The sequence below is a fragment of the Ptychodera flava genome (assembly GCF_041260155.1).
Source record: "Ptychodera flava strain L36383 chromosome 3 unlocalized genomic scaffold, AS_Pfla_20210202 Scaffold_27__1_contigs__length_13241970_pilon, whole genome shotgun sequence".
Taxonomy (NCBI): Eukaryota; Metazoa; Hemichordata; class Enteropneusta; family Ptychoderidae; genus Ptychodera; species Ptychodera flava.
The window spans coordinates 1299641-1316951 of NW_027248281.1; the positions used below are offsets into that span (position 1 = coordinate 1299641).

The 17311-nt window shown below is 37.7% G+C and overlaps 1 protein-coding gene across 1 annotated transcript; it reads left to right on the forward strand.

The window, feature by feature from the left end:
• Nucleotides 1-516: 516 nt before the first annotated feature.
• LOC139126361 (dynein regulatory complex protein 12-like) lies at nt 517-16381 on the forward strand. The gene is made up of 6 exons (XM_070692432.1): nt 517-646; nt 1948-2019; nt 5999-6118; nt 7863-7955; nt 14286-14416; nt 14950-16381. Exons 1-6 carry the CDS (start codon nt 583-585, stop codon nt 15076-15078), a joined length of 609 nt encoding a protein of 202 aa, XP_070548533.1. The 5' UTR covers nt 517-582; the 3' UTR covers nt 15079-16381.
• The last annotated feature ends 930 nt before the right edge of the window (nt 16382-17311 follow it).

A 17311-nucleotide genomic window follows, 5' to 3' on the forward strand; every position in this document is an offset into this window, starting at 1 on the left:
CTATTAACTATTATAGCTAAGTAGCTGCTAAATATCTCGGCCAATTGCTAAAAAATATTATCACAAAATAGCTTCTAAATATCGCGTGCTACAGCTATAAATTATCTCAGCTCATTAGCTGCTAAATAGCTCAAATTAAGCTATTTTGGCAATCCAGCAATTCCGCACCTTTATGACCACGCGGCGGCCGCCATGTATCGAAACACACGGAACTGCATCTTCGCTTGCCAAGGTCTCCGCTTCGGGCAGCTGGATGCTTGTGGAAGACTCCTGTCTGGCTAACGAGCCGTGCGAGCGGACGATGACGGAACTGTGGAAATCCCGTCCGGAAACACCTCAGCTATGGACCCACAGCTACATGTATATTGAGCATTTCAAAACATGGTGACCCCAAGCACAAACACAAAAAATTGCGTCCCCCCCCGTCCCCCTTCGTCCGAAGAAACTGACCAGGCTTTAGCCCCAGCCCATACCTATACCTGGGATGCCAAATGCGCCATCAGACGACAGCTCACTTGATTATACATTGCGCATGCGCACTTCATTTGAACGCGAAGTCTCAACGCACGGTGGTTGTGCAAAATGCCACCGAAGAAGAAAGGAAAGGGGAAAGGAAAGAAGAAAGGCAAAAAGAAGAAGAAAGACGGTATACGATTATTTAGTGTTTCCACCTTTTTAATTGTTTTCCTTCTGACAAGCCCATATTTAATGGGGTAACAAAGCGAGCATATTATACATGTAGATGTATATTGACTTGTGTGTGGGCCGCCATTGCACCCAATCGCACAGCTATAAAGTATAATACACAGTACTCTACATTGTGCTCAAGGCGATCACGTCCTATTACATCAGCAAATCAACTGATCTATAGTGTTGTTAAAATTACGTTGTTATCATCCGGTATTACTGTAAATGTGCACGAGTGTTTAGTGACAGTAAAATTTCGTAAAATCGCAGAACTTATCCAAACAGCAAATGCGACATGTTGTTGGGGCGTCTGTTTCCATAGCAACTGATTATTTGAGTTCCTGTGCAGTAACCATCGGGGTCAGTTTTAAGATTTGCATTAATTAAAAACATATTATACTCTATCTAAGATGGAAGCAAGTCAGGGAGGGGTCTCCAAGTCCCTCTTTTTCCCCCTGTCGTTATATGTTATTTTATATCAGGCCATTGAGGTTGCACATCATAGATCAATTTCACAAACAAGACTCTGAGGAGGGACAGTGTTGTGCAGAAACACTGAAACAGTCACCGGAGCAGTGAGTCTTCACTTGCTTATGGAAATTTCACCATAGTCTTGCTATTCATGCGAGATTTTGTTATGCAAACCAAGTTGTTGACATTTATACTTTAGGCTGAAAAATGACAGTTTTAACAACACTGACTGAAGATTTCCTTCAAATACACTGCCATCTCGCAGAAAATAAAATTTGCTAAACGTGACTGTTAAACCGTCATTTCAGCCTATAAAAGTATCACTGTCGACTATTTGGTTGGTGTAAATGGAATCACTTATGACAAGGAAGCAAGGCTAGATGTAATTTCTGTGAGGTAAGAGGTTTATTACCAGCAGTGGAAAATATATGTGTTTTCAAACTTAAGAATTTTTGCCCTTTTGGCCAACTGCCAATGCAAAGCCAGCGCACGGCCCTTGGGTTACAATTATTACAGCCAAGTATTGGCAAGCAGACCATTCCATGGGTGTACCTGTGGTCTACCTGTGGTCTACAGTTATTGCGGCTAGCACATCAGCCATCTTTTGAGTCATAATAATAGTATGATCACCAAGAGTGAAAAAGAAAGTGTTTGTAGTGAGGTGATCACATGTATGGGATGCTGATGCCAAATCAAATTCAGGGTAGGGACTCTGTTAATGACACCAGCTGTTGTGTTACCACTATTACTGTCAAACAATACATTCATTGAAAACCTGTTGTTTTTCAGATGTTGAACTGACAATTGAAGATAAATATAAACAAACAATACATCAGATAGAGTCATTGAAGGATCATTTAGGTGAGTATATCAGACATCATTTTTGGTGAAAATAAGAGACATCATTTTAGGTTTGTACATCAGAACACATTTAGGTGGGTATTGCAGATTTTACTTATTGCGATCGCAGTAATTGTTCGTACACCGAAGCCCCAATATACATAGGGAAACCGCTGGGAATATCCCTATATCGCCAAGAGATTAGCTGGCAGCACTATCGCTATGTGCATGAAGTTTGGCAGATCATCTTTCAGTTTGTTTATCAAAACACTGCTGGGTGTCTCATAAAGCAGAGGCCGTTCATTTTGCATGACAGATAAATTACTGAACTACATGTAATGCATTGACTTTCTATGAATAAAGTTAACTTGCTTTTGCCTGTGTGTTTCACCACGTCTTCAGTAAATTTCATTGATTTCCTATTTTCCTGACGTTTTGGTGACCGTTTTGCAGGAATGACAATTAACTCGCACTTTCTCCAACTTGAACAGCCCAGAATTAACTTGCCGAAACCAACTCGCCCGTTGTTTGAGATTACACGTTCGTACCGCGTACCTTGTGTTATAAATTCTATGCACCCTCCGTTGTCGATTTAGTCTATATATCAATTAATGGATCGTAGAATTGAGACTGTGTATGATTTTATCAATTGGAACAAAATATATTTCGATTGCTTGACTAACACAACCAAATTTTAAGCATTTTCTTCAACTTTAGAAAATAAGTCATCGCCTTTCCTTGACATCGCCATCTTCGTTTGAAAATGCTGTCCCCACAGTCTGTATGAACACTCAGGTTTGCCTCGGCCGTACTGACTGAGAGATGGCTCCTTCTTTAGCTATATTTTCACAGTTTCAGAAAGATATCGCCAACCATTTCTTTCAGTGCACAGGAAAAAGCTATCGTTGCCTTGCCCAACAACTTGAATTCAGGCGAGTTGGTATCAGGCGAGTTGAAATCGGGCCAGTTGGGTTCTTAGTCACGAGTGGTTTGAAAAGGTACCCGTTTTGCACTGGGTAGATTAGAAGCGAAAAGTACGTTGTCAACACCATTGATGACATGCCTTTTTTCTCACTGTGTTGTCTCATTTCTCTATATTTTTTCGGTGGTGGCGATTTGAACATAGTAATTTCTTGTCTACTGATCGTGGTTATGATGTAGCTCTCAGAATTCGAAGTACGAAGCGTCACTACCTCCGGGCCAGGCCGCGGGAGACAAGACAACATTTCAAACTTTGGGTCAAACCAAGTTTACTTTCTCGATTGGATATGTTAAGGTCAAAATACAAACTTTGCCATCGATTAGCAATTAAAAGCTGCAGCATTTCAGCATTCTTTGCAATTGATGATATGACTGTCCTTTTTCGTTTTACATTTTTTGAGAAAACTCACTATGTGCCCACTTCAATCGGATACCCTTGTGAATAATGATGTCATCTGTATGACGCACCCAAATAAATGTGACTGAACAGTGAAGTATGTCTTCTTGTGTCTTCTTGAGTCATGTTAAGGCTGAGACTCGTACAGGGTGTACGAGAAGACACCGACTTTGCCTCTGAGCCGAAGTTGTCAGAAATATATCCGAGAAAAAAAGGTCTGGCTTTATCTACGGTTTACTTTATTCTTCAAAAACTAGAAAGCTGTCGATGACAGCTGTAGAGATTATGGCTGACAGTTGAAGAATGTTTGTACGTGACACAGATTTCCGCCACTCCGTGGGCCAGCAGCATCGACTATCCACACTTACAGTCATTTCAACTTGATAATCAGCTCATACACTGAAACTTCGCAAAAACCCAAACTTTGTCTGTATTATTTCTCACAGAATTTCGCTACAACATGTCGGATAACAGAACGTCCAAGCCTGGAAGTTTCGATGTAGTAATTTTTTAGAAACTACATGGGTGCACAGCCGATAAAATACATACCATTGATTATTTACACAACTATCTATTTTCTCACTCGAGTCACTGTCACTTTAAGAATACACATCTACTTTTAAACCGGTTGACAAATCGGTTTCTTCGAAATGAGATTATAAATTTAGGGACTTTGAATTTCACTCAAGGAAACAGTTGGATAGATGGAAAATTGTTGAAGTACACGCTAGTAAGATGACATAGCGCGATGGGTGCAAAACGTGAAAAGGTTCATGTAAATCACATAGGAAAGATACGCACATTGTAAACCTCGATGTAAGCTGATCATTTTATAATAATAAAAGTTAAATATACGGATTTCACCTCAGTGCTTGGCGCAAATTACAGTTTTTGTGAGATACCGGTAGTGTTAATGACGGCATAGATGATGACAACGCCTGTACAACAAAACGAAGCAAAACGATAGCAATTATACCTCCATGACAGTGTCTACTGTTTCCTCTCCTGCACTTTTTCTTCATTTTAAGGGAAAGTCTCAAATTTGGTTGCTTCAAACATGTTCTCTGGTCAATGAAATTTACTGCAGTAATTCAACAAAGGCAAAAGCAATGTAACTTTACTAATAAAAAGTTACAATCCTTTATTGTACCATCGTTCAAGCAAAATGAACGGCCTCTGCTATAGTGTTTTGTCTACAAGACACCGCATACGCACCCCGAAGTGCTTTCATTAAACAAACTGCAAGATGATCTGATGCACTAACGAGACTGTTGGCTAATCACTAGGCGATATAGGGATATTCCCATCGGGTTTCCTTTAGGTTCCTTCATTTAGGTTGGTATTGCAGACTTCATTTAGGTGGGTATTGCAGACTTCATTTAGGTGGGTATTGCAGACTTCATTTAGGTGGGTATTTCAGACTTTATTTCAGACTTCATTTAGGTGGGTATTGCAGACTTCATTTAGGTTGGTATTGCAGACTTCATTTAGGTGGGTATTGCAGACTTCATTTAGGTGGGTATTGCAGACTTCATTTAGGTGGGTATTTCAGACTTTATATCAGACTTCATTTAGGTGGGTATTGCAGACTTCATTTAGGTGGGTATTGCAGACTTCATTTAGGTGGGTATTGCAGACTTCATTTAGGTGGGTATTGCAGACTTCATTTAGGTGGGTATTTCAGACTTTATTTCAGACTTCATTTAGGTGGGTATTGCAGACTTCATTTAGGTGGGTTTTTCAGACTTCATTTAAGTGGCTATTTCAGATTTCATTTAGGTAGCCAGTTCAGACTTCATTTAGGTGGGTATTGCAGACTTCATTCAGGTGGGTATTGCAGACTTCATGTAGGTGGCTATTTCAGACTTCTTTTAGGTTGGTATTGCAGACTTCATTTAGGATGGTATTGCAGACCTCATTGAGGTTGGTATTTCAGACTTCATTTAGGTGGCTATTTCAGACTTCATTTAGGTGGGTATTGCAGACTTCATCCAGGTGGATATTTCAGACTTCATTCAGGTGGGTATAGCAGACTTCATTTAGGTAGGTATTGCAGACTTCGTTCAGGTGGGTATTGCAGACTTCATTTAGGTGGGTATTTCAGTCTTTACCGGTATTTCAGACTTCATTTAGGTGGGTATTGCAGACTTCATTTAGGTGGGTATTGCAGACTTCATTTAGGATGGTATTGGAGACTTCATTTAGCCTTTTTTATCTTTGATCAAAGGATTCCCCTGATAGTTATCATTTTACAAGGTCATTGACATATTTGAAGAGTTAGGGAGTGAAATAACAGTTGACTGCAAACTTCACTGTGAATGATGAAGCTCAGTGTCGGAAGTATAGGATCAACAGTCATATTTTAAACTTGGAATGGCACTTAATGATATATTCAACTTGTGTTAAAATCTGTACATGAAAGTGGTATTTTGCAATGATATCCAAAACAATACCATGTTTTAGCATTATGATTTAAATAGAAAACATCACAGCACAATCTTAACTAAACCTTGTAATATAACTGATGTCTCATTCTTCATTGCTGTAAAATAAAACTTCTTATGAGAATCATCTCATGCTCTTCAGCTATTAGAAATTCTCCAATTTGATCACAATTTTCAGCATATCGTAAAGAGTTAGCCAGGAGATCACAGGCTGCTAGTGAAGAATGGAAGGCACGAATGAAAAGTGCTCAAGATGATCTTCAAACACATCATTTGGACCAAAAGGACATCACATCAGGTAAGTATTCATCCTGATACAGATTCTGTGTTTTGAGGGAAATTGTTGTAAACCTAGTGTATGAACTTTATCAGAAACCTGTAATTGGAAAAACAGTCAAGAATATTAAAAGAAGTGAAAAGAATGGGGACTGTGTGAAAGATTTCGAAAAAATAAATAAGATTGAGATTATTGGCCAGTGGTAGAAGGAATTGAGAAGTACTTTTCCATTTCCAAGAAGTTTGATGTAAAAAAATGAATGAGTCATCAGTTGTCTGTCATTTAATATTCTAAATTTCAGTTAAGAAAATAGTCCTTTGTTATTGGAGATTTTATCAGTAGTATTGATTATATACCAAGATTGTACCCTGTCCTAGTTCAGTCGCCTGAAAGGTCTCTGTGTGAAAATTAACTTGCTATGAAATGTATGATATTGTTAAGGCCATTTATATTCATTGTTTGGTGATCATTTTGAACCAAAATAGTAATTCATCATAATACAATACCTCATTCTTCATATTCTGGCCTATTTCAACAAATGTTTGCAAAAGTATCATTACATTGGTGTGTAGGGAGAATTAGCAATGATGAATGATTCTCATTGTCTTGTAATGGTGATCAAGCATACCCTACACTATTGAAGCCATTTAATGACCTCATATTTCTTGTTTGATATGGCAAATTGATTTCTTGTAGCCATTTTTGACCCTGAAATCATTTACAGGACAGTCTAAAAAAGTTTAATGGAGCTAGTACATACATGTCAACCAATGTACACATCAGTGAAAACCAACCTTGTAGTAAAGTACATGTCAAACCAAGGTCAACCAATTCTAGCCAATAGTAATGCAGTCATGTATGGTATGTTTGTGTTCTCTGTCACTGATTGGTGTTCAGGAAGTACATGTACCTGATCATTTGTAATTTTCTGTACTTCATAAACATCATAATCACTCCTGGCATCAAAATATCACCAGAGGGTGCCAAACACATGGAATTACTCTGTCTTCTTATGATATTTTACATCACTGTGCTTGTATTTGTTTCATTAAAATTTCAGGAATTTGTGTTTTTATTCTCTTAACTCTGTGACCCTGAGAGTTTGTTACACAACCCCTTTTTAAGATGTTCTGTGACAGGATCAGTAATTTTCACAAACAAGCATCCCTTCCCTTGCTCTACCATGGGGGTTTTGTTCAATGCTGGGTGAGGCAGCTAAAGTACTAGTCACTGTGCGTCAGCTGACCATGAGACCCCTTGCAACTATTTTAAACTGTGTAGATAACCTAGATTATTTGAGTAACAGCAATCACTTGGATGTTCTTCAAAATATGAAGGAAAAAAATGTTCAACATTTTAGGGAATGAAGGAGTAGACGTAACTAGGGTCACGCCACAAACCATGACATAACATTAAGTCATCAATGGGAACCTCTTGATAACAAGTCTGCATGGAGCTATCATTTAGTGACATTAAATGCTTGTTGTACTATCATACTTAAACACTTGTCACGTTATCATGTAGTGATATTAAACATTTATGCTATCATCAAGTGCCATTAAACACTCATAGGAAATATCGGCAATTAATCCCACATATTTTTGGTGATCCTAGGGTGTACCATACAATAGAATGAATTAATGACAAATTTAGATGTCAGCCTACTTTTTTGAAATGAGTGAGGAGCAATGACGACCTCATTGCTTGGTTGCCATGCTTATTTGTCAAAATGATGATATTGACATAAATGGCCATTTATTTTCAGATATGACAAGGCAATACAAAACAATGCAGACTGAGATGGGATTGAGGGTTCACCAACTTGAAGGTGAATTACAAAGAGTCAAGCTACAACTATGTAAGTACAATACTAATGCTTAGTAACTGTAATTTTGACAACTTTTGTGCACTAAGTTCCATGGGTTGATCTGTTTCCTTTACAGCATTCCCAGTGTGTTGATTCATACTATAGATGAACATGTATAACTACCATTGACTATCAAAGACAATTTATTTGTGGTGTGTTCATGACAATTTATTTGTGGTGTGTTCATGAACTCACTTATCTGTTGTAACAATTAATTGTCAATACATGAATGTAAGCTGTGATGGTGTAAGTATTCCAGCATGTTTTGAATAGTAAAGGAGCTGTGATGGTGTAAGTATTCCAGCATGTTTTGAATAGTAAAGGAAGAAACCGTGCTTCATACAGACAACAGAAATATTCAAGAGTTGGCAAGGATGTACCCAACAGTATGCTTACCACTCCTTGATGATGTAATTTACTCTCTGTAATTGCCAAATGGTTTCTTTGATGTCAATTGGTACATTTGCCCCACAGCTAGTCTTAAACAAGACAGTGCTGTGACTTGAGTATTTGAACATAACAATCCCAATCATGCTACAGTTCAGCTGTTGGCTAACAGATCATTTTGTATCTCGTATTCTTAGAATAATTTTTTCTGGCAGAAGTGTTACAGTTGATGCCATTATTCTTCGGAGGGGCAAGTTTGTAATTACCTACCAATTTAGCTAGGGATATTGCAATATACCAAGGGAACTTCCTAAGCCAAACTCTGTTTTCCTATCTGGAGCGGCAAGATGAGATCTAAACAAACACAGCGGGTAATGAGATTTTACAGCCAGCAATGGTGATCTGATAACTGGGATGAACCATTTTCATGTAGGTTTGTTAAAAGGGGACTGGATTGCGGAATGAAAACTACAAGGAATAAAACATGATCTTAAGAGATCATATCTTGCCTTGTCTTCTTTTTGATAAATATTTCACATAACTAGGTTTGAAACAGTGAAGTAACATCATTACAGAACATGGTATTTTGTACAAAAGTTTGTGATCACCCTATGTACATTGATTTTTTAAAAGCCAGTCTTTACTGTGTGGTTCACAGGAGTCTAATTCAAAAGCACTCAGCGACTCATAAAAAGTCAACTTTACAGTCTGTCTTGAAAGCTCCATCAAAATTCGAGACAAGATGACAAAATCTGTTGATATTTTAACAAGGAAAATAATCGTACAAAGCTACATGAAGTTGAAACTATGGTAAATATCGAGGTATGTAATTGTCTCGAAACTGACATTGTACGAGCAGAAGTACTGGCTCGTACTTTCATATTACGAGTGACGTATGCAAGCTATAAGTCACACATGCCTTTTGACCTAATTTTTTATGAATACGCCTAGGACTATGTTGTATTCCTTGGATGAAAGATTTTTGTTTATGTGAAAGGATTTTACGACAAACGAACGCTTAGACACATTTTCTGTGTATATTCGAAACTCGGAAGTAGGAGCGGGTGTGAACTTCGTATGATTATTTTTTTGGTCGTGAGAGCGGGTTCAGTGCAGTGCGGAGGAATACTTTTAGGCTTTGACTTTCGGACGAGTCTGTACGTATGGGTCAAGACTGGAGACGACGCGACACTCTCTGACTTATTATACGCCACGACTGTAGACTTTTTTGCAGACGTCGATTGTAACATTAAGCTGTTAAAGAAGAACCAAAGAAGAGGTTGCAATGTCCGAACATCAAGGAAGAGACCTCGATTGGTTGTAATGCACTTGAACCTACCGCCGTTGTAAATCTTTTTTACTTTCTCGAATTCGAAAGTGCAATGATTTCACAGACATAAAACCTGCGTGGCTCGCGAGTCAGCTTATGACCTCGAAATAATCTGATCACCACATTATGTTAATCACAGTGTACAATGAATAATATGAAGGATTTTATGAGTTGGCGGGTGTTTTGTGGCACCCGTGTGTACCTCATGTTGTACAGTCTATTTGAAAATGACCTCTACTCAACAATGATTTTAAAGACTAACATTTTTCTGACCTCGCATTCAACTTCAAGTTTTGAAAAAGCACATTATCGGAACCACACTATTATTGGTGTGTATTGTTGAGAATACGGCCCCGCCTATTGAATAATGGTATAGTCAGGTCACTGTGGGGTCAATATTCCTGTTTGTCATCGCGGAACTTGCAGAAGCCATACAAGATATCGATGCTCGATACTTCTATATTCAATTCGTTCGTTCGCGCTCCTGAACAACAAAAAAACATCACTCAAAACCAACTCATCACATTCCAAACTTACAGTGGAATTTGATTGAGTGTCCGGTTTGCCTTGCAGAGCTCGACGAGTCTACATGTTGCTTATCATTACAAAAGTAAACATTTGCAACAAATTCAGTCTTCGTCTTTGGTTGGTGTTAGATTACATCGCGCGGCAAACGTTTCCCATACACTGTCTCGTCACGATCACTGCAGTCGTTTCAGCATGTCACTCACAACAAGCATAACACTGCACTACATGCACATTACCAGTTTCCTTTTAGGTGTATACTTTTAAATTGGGAACGTTATGAAGAAACAAATAAATTCTTTAAAAAAAAAAACTTTTCTTCTCCTCTCGATGTCAGCAATCACGACAACAGTTCCCCGGCGAAAGTGTCAGTGGTTTAACATGGACTACCATGTTAGTTCATGGTCATATGACCATGGTCAACCTTGGTAGTTCATGGTCGACCATGTTTGTTAAATGGCACAAATTACCATGGTTGTCCATGGTCACCAACCATGGTCAACCACGGTAAACCAAGGTAGTTAACCATGGTTAACCATGGTTGACCATGGGCATCAAACGTGGTTGACCATGTTATTAACCCTGGTCAACCATGATCACCGTCAAATGGTATTTGATGGTTTTTGAATCAAAACCTTGGGTCGAAAATTGTCAGAACGGAAAAAATCTTGGTATAAACCTCACCAAAACTCTGCAAAACACCACTGATCCCTGACTGGTGTCATTATAACTTGACAGACTCACTTAAGGATCAGCAAACTTAGCCTCCATTATATTGTCCACTCCAATAACAGCCAAGCCCTTCAGATTCTATCAAAGATCATCCTCCAACATCTTCTGAGTGTTTTCCTGCATGTTCGATGAGCAGAAAAATCCAAAATTTCTCCCAAAATCGATGTTAAAAACACAGCTACTTTTCCAGTTGTTCACTGAACAGACAATCCGTTTGAAGTGAATTTTTAAGATGGCTGCTTCAAATGAGCCAATCAAATGCATTGCTTTATGACATGTGACATCATGGTAAAGGGTCAAAGGTCCAATGACAATGGACCTATGACCTTGCCTATGTTGATATCATGCTTTCGAAGCAAACATTGAGTGAGACTGAGATAGTCTTAACTTCCTGCCATTGCAGCAGTGCTTTTATGCCCTCCATGTGAATAATTCCAAGAAATTCAGCTCGATATTTGTCCACAGTCTTCTGACATGAACAAGAATACAGCAAATTGGTCTAAGCTTCCCGGGCAACGACATTAATTCTCTCTAACAACTGTGAATGATGTCAAGAGACTCAACTATGTAAATATAGAAGTTTATATACATACAGCCTGTTATCAATATGATCATCAAGAAAATTGGGCATCAAAATTAAACTACCATGAGTCAACAAATATCACGGTCAACCATAGTTGACCATCGGTAACCACGGTCATAAATACAATCAGTCATCAAATACCATGGTCAACCATGGTAGCCGATATCCATAAACTGGTCAGCCATGATAGACCGTGGTTAACTGTGGTAGACCATAGTATTAGAATGCCTACTGTGGTCTCATATCATGGCCAACCATGGTAGTTCATGGTCAAACATCAAAAACCATCGAATACCTTGTTGACCATGGTACACCACAGTTGACATTTCGCCGGGGTTCCTTCAGCATACAGTCTGTAGCATTGCCAGTGCAGTCTACTCTATCAACAAGTTTGACACGATACAACACTGAATATTGTACCAGAAAATGCTAAACACTCCTGCATGAAACTTTAATCCCGCTTTCTCTTTTGTCTCAGCTAAATGAAATTTTCTCAATTGACACTTCTCTGAGCTACAAAATAGACTTGAAGAAAAGTGTTGATTTTGCACATGCAAGTGCAATTCAATCAACACGGTACATTTTGTGCCATTGAATAACACACTCAGTGTTTCTGAAATAATTCAATGTATTTTGCCACTTAATTTCCCCGGACGACAACATACACGCCCAGCGTCAGTCTGGTTGATGTTGAGGACTTTCCTCGAGAAAAATATGCCAGTGAGTTTTATCTGAGTTGTATTTCCTAAATCAAAGTACACAAATAGCTCAAAGAAAACTTTGATGATGTACTATAGCTATAGTGCGGCGTCAAGCTTGTTGTGCATGAGTGGCATGCTGAAACGACTGCCATGATTGTAGACTAGACAGTGTATGGGAAACGTTCGCCGCGCGCGCTGTATAATCTAACATCAAAGACTCAATTTGTTGCAAATGTTTACTTTTCTAATGATAAGCAACATGTAGACTTGTCGAGCTCGGCAAGGCAAAATGGACACTCTATCAAATTCCACTGTACCTAGCTACACTCAGTTCGGTAGATAAGTTCCAGGCATCAGTCGTAGTATAAATGCTGACGTCGATTTGTCGACGTCAATGAAGTCGACGTCGACATAATAAAGTATTTTTACAAATATATTTATTTATTTGGCGTAAATTAGAGGAAAATCACATCAGAGGGTGGATGACGTATGTATTACAATATCCCGGGTAGGCTAAACTGGCCGTTTTGTTTATCGCTATTATTGCCTACTCCCACCGTACCGCCCATCGTCTGTAACTTGCACGCGATGTTTGCACACGAACGAACGCCCAATGCCAGTCACTCAGAGTCGTCGGTTTTCTTGCTACCCAAGTTGAAATATATGCAATTATGAATGTCATTTTTGAAAATTCACTAATGCATGCAATACCAATTACGATGAACCCACAATTTATTATTGTTGAGATTTTGTCAACGGTGTTATAAATATAGTACTGCAAAGTCAGTAGTAGGGCCTACCCACGTGAAAGACGTTTTGAACTCGTTCCCGTACTTGCTATATTCAAGCTGAAATCAGTCAAGTCATTACGTGTTTATTTCGCATATTTGCTATATTTTAGCACCCGTACTCAGAACCCCTCTTTGACATTCTGTTTGGCATGTTTCTACGTTCATTTCGAATCCTATTTTGTCTTTTTTTTCAACGCTCAGTTCGACGCTGTTTTTGTTTTTCCAAGCTCAGCTTGACGCTCACTTTGTCGATTTTGGGACCTGCATTACGTCACTCGTACTTTGAAAGTACGGCACATTACGTCACTCGTACTTCGCTCGTACGAGCTCGTAGGTCTGCTCGTAGTTCGTCCGTTTTGAGACGATTAGATAAATGAAATATCGCTCAGAGAAGAAATGCACCACAGATGACACTTCAGCATATCATCGCCCATCTCACTCTCAGTGCCATTGCCCAAACCATCCTGGAAGGCCACAATCAAAAAGTTTGACATGAACTGCACAACTAGTTGCTTAATTTTTTGTGGGTGAAGAAACCTTTGATAGCAGCCAGTAAAATATTGACAAAATACCTTTTTAGAATACTTGTATTGTAAAAAACCAGCCGACAATCAGAACAGTGTTCAACATACTACACAATGAACTGAGCCACTCATACAAAATCACTACCAAAGTTCCCTCTGACCAGCTAAATTACTGAAAGATAAGCGGACAGTGGAGTACATTATGGTTCATCCGAGTTATCAGATCACCATTGATGGCTTTAAAATTTGTTACCCGCTGTGTTTGTTTAGATATCATCTTGCTGCTCCAGATAGGAAAACAGAGTTTGGCTTTGAAAGGTCCCTTGGTATATTGCAATATCCCAAGCTAAATTGGTAGGTAATTACCAACTTGCCCCACCAAAGAATAATAGCCTCAACTGTAAGAGTATTACATTTGCAATCTACCATCTCATCATTAGAAAGTTGTTTCTGCTTTGATCATTTACACATATATCTATGATAGACTTCTAGCAGATATTAAGCTGATTCTTTTACAAAACACTGATGATACATACCCTGATTTTGAACAATATAGTAAAATATTACCTTTAATCATGAAATTGGTACATAAAATTGTTAAGTGGCCATAAACTTTGCAGAATATTGCTGTTACTAAGCAGTTTTTATAAGTTTAATTATTCCTGAGCAGAATTCTAAAATAAATACAAATATGAAAGAAATATGAATATTTAGAAAAGTGCATAATTGAAGTGCAATTGCTTTACAGCAAGTACAGAACAGGAACTAAAGAAGACCAAGGAGGCAAAGGAAAGAATCACCAAAGAAAAAGATCAGAAAATTGAAGAGTTACAAGCCAAAATTGACAGCATGGAATTATCCTATGAAGGGGTGTTACATGTGAGATATGCTATGCCAAGACAATGTTTGGAATATATTATATGTTGTAATGTTTACACACTGGCGAAAATGTGTAGAATGTTAAATCATGTTGTAATGTTTACATGCTGGTGACAATGTGTGGAATGTTAAATCATGTTGTAATGTTTACATGCTGGTGACAATGTGTGGAATGTTAAATCATGTTGTAATGTGTGCATGTTGGTGACAATATGTGGAATGATAAATCATAATGCTATCGTAGGCTTAATAATGGACAATGCTATCATAGGTGTAGCCCTGCGTACAGGTCTGTGTGTTCCAGGCGTTACACGGCCGTGGTGGAGGCCGTGTAACGCCGGGAACACACAGACCTGTACGCAGGGCTATCATAGGTGCAACTATGCATTGCATCAAAGATAATTACAGTTTCCAGACCTTTCATTGAGTTACTTGGGCCAAGTGAGATGGCATGTTTTCTCTTCATTTATTTATTACTATCATCAATTGATTTCACTAATTGTATTTTTCCTGTGGTTGTTTTTTGTTTCTAGGATGCCCTTGATAATATGATGGCTAAGGTAGATGCTGCCAGGGACAGTTGGCAAGAACAAGCAACAAAGATCCATGAACATAACAAGAAACTTCTGCTAGAGTTTGGACTTAATCCACTTGACATATAAAACAAGTTTCTAATGCATAAATTTCATGACATTGAATCAATCCTATCTGTCTTAGAAAACATCGCTTCAACAGTTTGTAGATGATCTAATATTATTTGGAATCTCATTTATAGCTTTTCACATTACATTTGTAAATTTAAAAATGTATGTAGAGTCAAAGAAAATTGAATGTTGCTCAGTTTTACTTCATGGCAAAAAGATTAAGGCAAACAAAGTCTTTAAGTTGTATTTTGTACCATACTGATTTAGCTGTCGAAAGCTAACTGGTACCAGTAGTTATAGTAAACTGAAAGCTCCTGATTTGAATAAATGATTGGCATCTCACTACATACCAATAGAAATGATTGAACCTGTCTGATATTGTTGGATCACACACAAATATTATTATACTGCAGTGTTGCCGCCAGGACGCGCCCTTGCGTCAATGTCCCCAAAACAGAACCTGTTGTCCAACACTCTTGCGTACTGAGGGTCGCCTTGGGCGCACTCGTGAGTCGACTGTGATGGGTGTTGTCTACAAGTAATATCTGTTACTGACGATGATCTTTGATTTGCATAATTATTTTGAGGCTTACACAACGTACTTTCGGAGCTAGCAATATGATTAAAAGTAATTAAAACGTTGCACTTGATATCATAATTTGCTTGACTTTAGTTCATCTGAGCTCTGATTTGCGGCAGATATGGTATACTGCTTCAATTGCCAGAAATTAAAGCATAGCGACGTGGTCCCAGGAGCTTGAATTTTGTTCAGTGAAACTAATGTATTAAGAAATAATGCGAAATTTGATTGATAACTGCTTTTTGTCCCCAAAATGTACAAAATGTCCCCAAAAATAAATGGCAGTGGGACACAGTGTCTTCTGATCTAAAATTCCTGGCCGCAACACTGATACTGTACAGCACTCAATTTACAAATTGTTAAATCTCACCAGTCCTGAAAGAACTACTCTCATAAATCTATGATTCAAAGCAAGACACAGAGTACAATTGTCTTTACCAAATTTTAATGTGAAATTTTGCATAGTGACCAAGCAACAATGCAACCAATTTATTATTTCATAGTGGTTTAATTAACTGTTTGGCTCATTTTCACTTCATTAAATTCAAATAGTCCAGTAAAGAACACAATGTGAATGTGTTTGTAAATAGCTCCCTCTCTCCATTACCACAGGCTTAGTACATGTAGATATATTTTTTTAGGATTACAATTTGAAATATGAAATGTACAATTTGTCACTGAAAAGTCACCACTACTACTTTGTATTTCTAGCAATGACACAATAAACATATATTTACAGTTTGATATTGTATTAGAATTTTATGTAAATACCTACATACATACATGCAAAGATCCACTCTGTTCAATGTGTCAGAATATACAGAACAATCTCTCATCACACTTTTCCTTTATATAATTCTCATATATATCGTTTACATCTTACAAATATTTATTTCTGACACTGCTGTTTGCTTTCTTTAAGATCAAAATGAATCAGGGGCTATTTTGTAAATCGAATTACAATCAGATGTTAGGATTCTCACGGCTGGTTTGGGGGCATTTCTTTAAAATATCAAACAATAGTTTTCAGCATGCCCTTCAGCTGCATGACTTTCATACATCTGATATATATATATATATATATATATATATATATATATATATATATATATATATATATATATATATATATATATATATATATATATATATACATTTGGGCGCATAACTTTAATGATAATAAGACATATTCTTCAGAGCCCCATCCTAGTGCAAAACTTTAGTATATCAGACATACATATATCTATGATATACATGTATGGATGTTTAAAATTTTTCGGCGCGCCCTTTGGGCGCATAACTTTAATGATAATAAGACATATTTTTCATAGCCCTGTCCTAGTGCAAAACATTAATATATCAGACATACATATATCTATGAAATATTTATGTTTAAACTTTTTCGTTGCGCCCTTCGGGCGCATTTCTTTAAAATATCAAACAAAAGTTTTCAGCATTCCCTTCAGCTGCATGACTTTCATACATCAGATATATATATATATATATATATATATATATATATATATATATATATATATATATATTTAAAAACTATCTACTGTTGATTGACCAATCAGAGTGCTCAATTCAGGGTGTTTTATCTACTCGTAAAGCCTTGGTCACCAAATTCCAGAAACAAATGACAGCACCACAGTAAAGTACTGTCCAATC